Below are 4025 nucleotides of genomic sequence, written 5' to 3'. Positions count from 1 at the left end.
GGGAAAGAGCAACTAAAAGAAAAGTCATTTCCTCTATGATTCCTCCTTGTATCAACAAGGGGGGGAAATGGCCATGATTCTTATAGAAAGGAGCAATTTTTAAGTTATTAATGAATTACCATCATCAGTTAGAGGGTAGGTACTGACAGAAAAAGTGTATAAGAAGAGAGTTACTAGAAAGTGAGCGTAATTTTTAAAATTTGAACCATAATGGGGCAGAACTCCACAAAACAAGGATTCTTAACTTTGACCTATACTTCAGTATGAAATTGTATGCAATTTTTTCTGAAGAAACACTGCACTTCACATCAGTGCAAAAAGTGTATTTTATCAATAAATGGGATTAGAATAATTGGTCATCTCTTTGGAAAACGAACTTAGAACCCTACTTCATAACACCCATAAAAATAAATTCCAGATAAAGAACTAAATGTTTTTTCAAATATGCATATATGTATTTGAAAGAAAATACAGAAGCTATATTTATTTTGAGGTGAGGCAGCCCTTTTGAAGCATGAAATCAAGATGCCTTAGAGGAAAAGACTAACAAATGCAACTAATTAAATTTTAAACTTTTGTTTGACAAAAAAAAGTTAAATAAACTGAGATTAAAAATTTGCTACACAACAAAGTTATTCACATATTTTTGCCTCTTTGAGGCAAAAGACAAAAACAACCAGGAATCAATTGAAAAACAGACTAAGGAAAATAATAGGCAAGTCATTTAGGAGGAAATACAAAGGCCAATAAACATATGAAATTTTCAACCTCATTAGTAATCAAGAAATGTTAACTAAACTACCAGTAGGACTGACTCTCCCTAAAACACAAAAGTAGTTATTTACAGAGCCAGGACTAGGACCCAGGTCTTTGACACTTCTTCCCTCAAATCCCATTGTCTTTCCAGTATTTCATGTTGTCAATCAACATTTAATACCTATTAAATACAGCCTAAAATAGTAACTGCTTTTAAATTTTATTTCATTATTACTTAGAAAAATGTCAATCAGCAATTTTATTTAGTTTAACGGGCATTTAGTAATAAGTCTACAAAACCCACCTCCCAGAAGCAGTATTTAAGGGGAAAAGGGAGTTAACAGCTCTTGAGAACTATCATGAGCAATGAGAGCAGTGCAGAGGCTGCTCAGGAAGGAGGGGAAATCCCTCCAGAGCAGACATTCATGAAACATATCACTGAAGAACTTGAGCAAAGGCAAGAAGAACCAGGGGCTCATCATTTTTCACAGCACTGTGCTGAGTCTGGAGGATGGGCCAAGCCCATGGAGGTAATGACACTTCTGGCCCGGTGCACTGGGTCCTAGTCAGTGCACTTAATAGGCTCCTAAAGCAAAACACTTGCCTCTCACTCCATGCCACTAGGCTACAAAAAGGTGTTTACACTGTAGGTCAGAAGTAAAACAAACTGGTCTCAGAAAAAAGCAGTAGTGTCAAGAATCTATAGCAAATAGAGGATCTGTACAGAGCTCTCTGCTTTAATCATAAGCGCGGGGGTGGGCCGGGGGGGTGGGGGAGAGAAAAGCATGGCAACTATGTAAACATACATAAGTAAATAAGGAAATAAGTAAATAATTGCCGGGGAGGAAAATTCATCTAATTCATTTAATGTAGAAAGAATGTAAATGTATATACCTTCACAAAGTAAAAGTTATTACAGGCAATAAAAATCAGAAGTGAAGCTGGTAGAAGCAGGTGAGAAAAGGTATAAGATGACCAATCTTTTCCTTCATTGCAAGGAATGAGTTGAGAGTTCTGAGAAAGGCCTTTAGGTAGCCCTTCCATTTCCTTCTAATCTATTTTTTTAATCTCTGGGGCAGAGACAGAAGAGGGCAGGAAGGCTGAAGAGGTATGAACATTATAAAATTATTTGTCTACCCATCAATCTATCTGTCCCCCCAAATTATATATCTACTTATTTCTGGAGATGAGATTGTGGGTGATGTGTTTAATCTTTTATTATGCTTACATTTAAAAATAATAAGCATTTATCTTTTTTTAAAACTTCAACTCATTATAATGATTATTATTTTAAGTCTATGGGGTGTCAAGTCACTTTCAATTAAAATTAATCTGAGGGTATATGATTAAGAACATTATTTTAGAGACCAGGTTAACTCCCCTCCAGAAGTTTTGTAATTTTTGGTGTGAGATACACTAAGAAAGCTACTTAAACTCTCCAAGTCTCAGATTTCTTATCAGTAAAATGGAAACGATAATAGTACCTACCTGGGACTTCCCTGGTGGCACAGTGGTTAAGAATCCGCCTGCCAATGCAGGGGACACAAGTTCTAGCCCTGGTCCAGGAAGATCCCACATGCCACGGAGCAACTAAGCCCGCGCGCCACAACTACTGAGCCTGCCCTCTAGAGCCCGTGAGCTGCAACTACTGAGCCCACGTGCCACGACTACTGAAACCCGCATGCCTAGAGCCCGTGCTCCACAACAAGAGACGCCACTGCAATGAGAAGCCCGCGCACCGCAACTAGAGAAAGCCCGCGCGCAGCAATGAAGAACCAGCGCAGCCAAAAATAAATAAATAAAATAAATAAATTTATTTTTTAAAAAAATAGTACCTACCTGATAAAGTGGTTGTGAAGATTAAATGAAATATCCCATGTAACAGTACCATGGTGCTTGGTGTATAATAAGTGTTCAAGAAATGTTAGCTATTGTTATTATGTTTAATATACTAAATTTCTCTAAATTCACAATACATTCTTAACCATTTTTTTTAACCAAAGTTCAAAAATAATATAGCTCTATTATAGTCTAAGCATCTAAACTATTTTTAAACCTATTTTTATATAAAGGAAAGAAGGCTGAAATTTCAAAGTTCAAAATATGGATTGAATCATATTTTAAGTTATTCTTAATGATAAAACAGAGAATATAATCTAATCATACCTCCTTATTATCTAGTATTTCCAAGGCCTGTTGATGTTTTTGGTAGAGTAGGTGTCTTCGGTCAGGCTTAATGTTAAACTGTGGCTTCTTTTTAACTGAATCTTCAAATGTGGGTGAACTGGTGTCCAATAGTTGTGAAATATTTGGTACAAATATGAAAGGCTTAAAAACAGATCTAGAAGAAAAAGTATTAAGTTTGGTATGTGGGGATATAAAAATATTCAGCCGAAAAAAAAAATATTCAGCATTATTCTAAATCTTCTAAGATTCCCTTTAATTTCTACTAATTTATAACATACTAATTGTTCCTGTCATACTACTTATACCCATGCCTGTCTTCCCTGGTACACTGAGGTCTCCTTTTGGGGCAAGGGGATCATACTTTATTTAGCCTTATATTCCCATGAACCTAACAAAGGGCCTGGCATATAAACAGTGTCAAGTAAAATTATAGTTCATCATTTTCTACTGCAAACTCCACAGTTGGAGGGTAAGAACAATCCTCAATATAACAGATTGAGCATTAGGATTTGGGATGAAAATAAGCAGCAGTATTAATAAGGGATTCACAAATTTTATTCCATTTTCTGGAAGATATCTTTAATAATATGAAAGATTATAATACTAAGAGATAGTGAATATAAGATCACTTCTAAATGTAATGTGCATTAAGTTTTATGAGATACCAATGATTTAAATCAAGGTAGTCTGTATATATCCTACTTAAGATATAACTTGAACTATTGATATTTTGTTTTACATGTATGTATTTTCTAGATCATTTAACCTTTTTACTCTTACTCATCATCTAATATTTAATACTGAAATCTGCATTAGAAAACCAAGCTACTTTTTCTTTTTCTTTTTTTTTTTTTGCGGTACGCGGGCCTCTCACTGTTGTGGCCTCTCCCTGTTAGCGGAGCACAGGCTCCGGACGCGCAGGCTCAGCGGCCATGGCTCACGGACCCAGCCGCTCCGCGGCATGTGGGATCTTCCCAGACCGGGTCATGAACCCCCGTCCCCTGCATCAGCAGGCGGACTCTCAACCACTGCGCCATCAGGGAAGCCCCAATCTACTTGTTTTTCTTGACAATTTTAAATAT

The 4025-nt window shown here is 36.4% G+C and overlaps 1 protein-coding gene across 1 annotated transcript in view; it reads right to left on the bottom strand.

The window, feature by feature from the left end:
* SCRN3 (secernin 3) overlaps positions 1–4025 on the bottom strand; it is a 32982-nt gene that overhangs the window by 658 nt on the left and 28299 nt on the right. Inside the window, exon 6 of the mRNA XM_007451067.1 lies at positions 2923–3097. Coding sequence (XP_007451129.1) covers positions 2923–3097 — 175 coding nt within the window. The remainder of the gene's footprint in view (positions 1–2922; positions 3098–4025) is intronic.

Source organism: Lipotes vexillifer, unplaced genomic scaffold, assembly GCF_000442215.2.
Source record: "Lipotes vexillifer unplaced genomic scaffold, Lipotes_vexillifer_v1.1 scaffold645, whole genome shotgun sequence".
In the NCBI taxonomy this organism is placed as follows: domain Eukaryota; kingdom Metazoa; phylum Chordata; class Mammalia; order Artiodactyla; family Lipotidae; genus Lipotes; species Lipotes vexillifer.
Note: the sequence above shows the minus strand (reverse complement) of the source record. Positions and strands in the feature narration are given on the sequence as shown.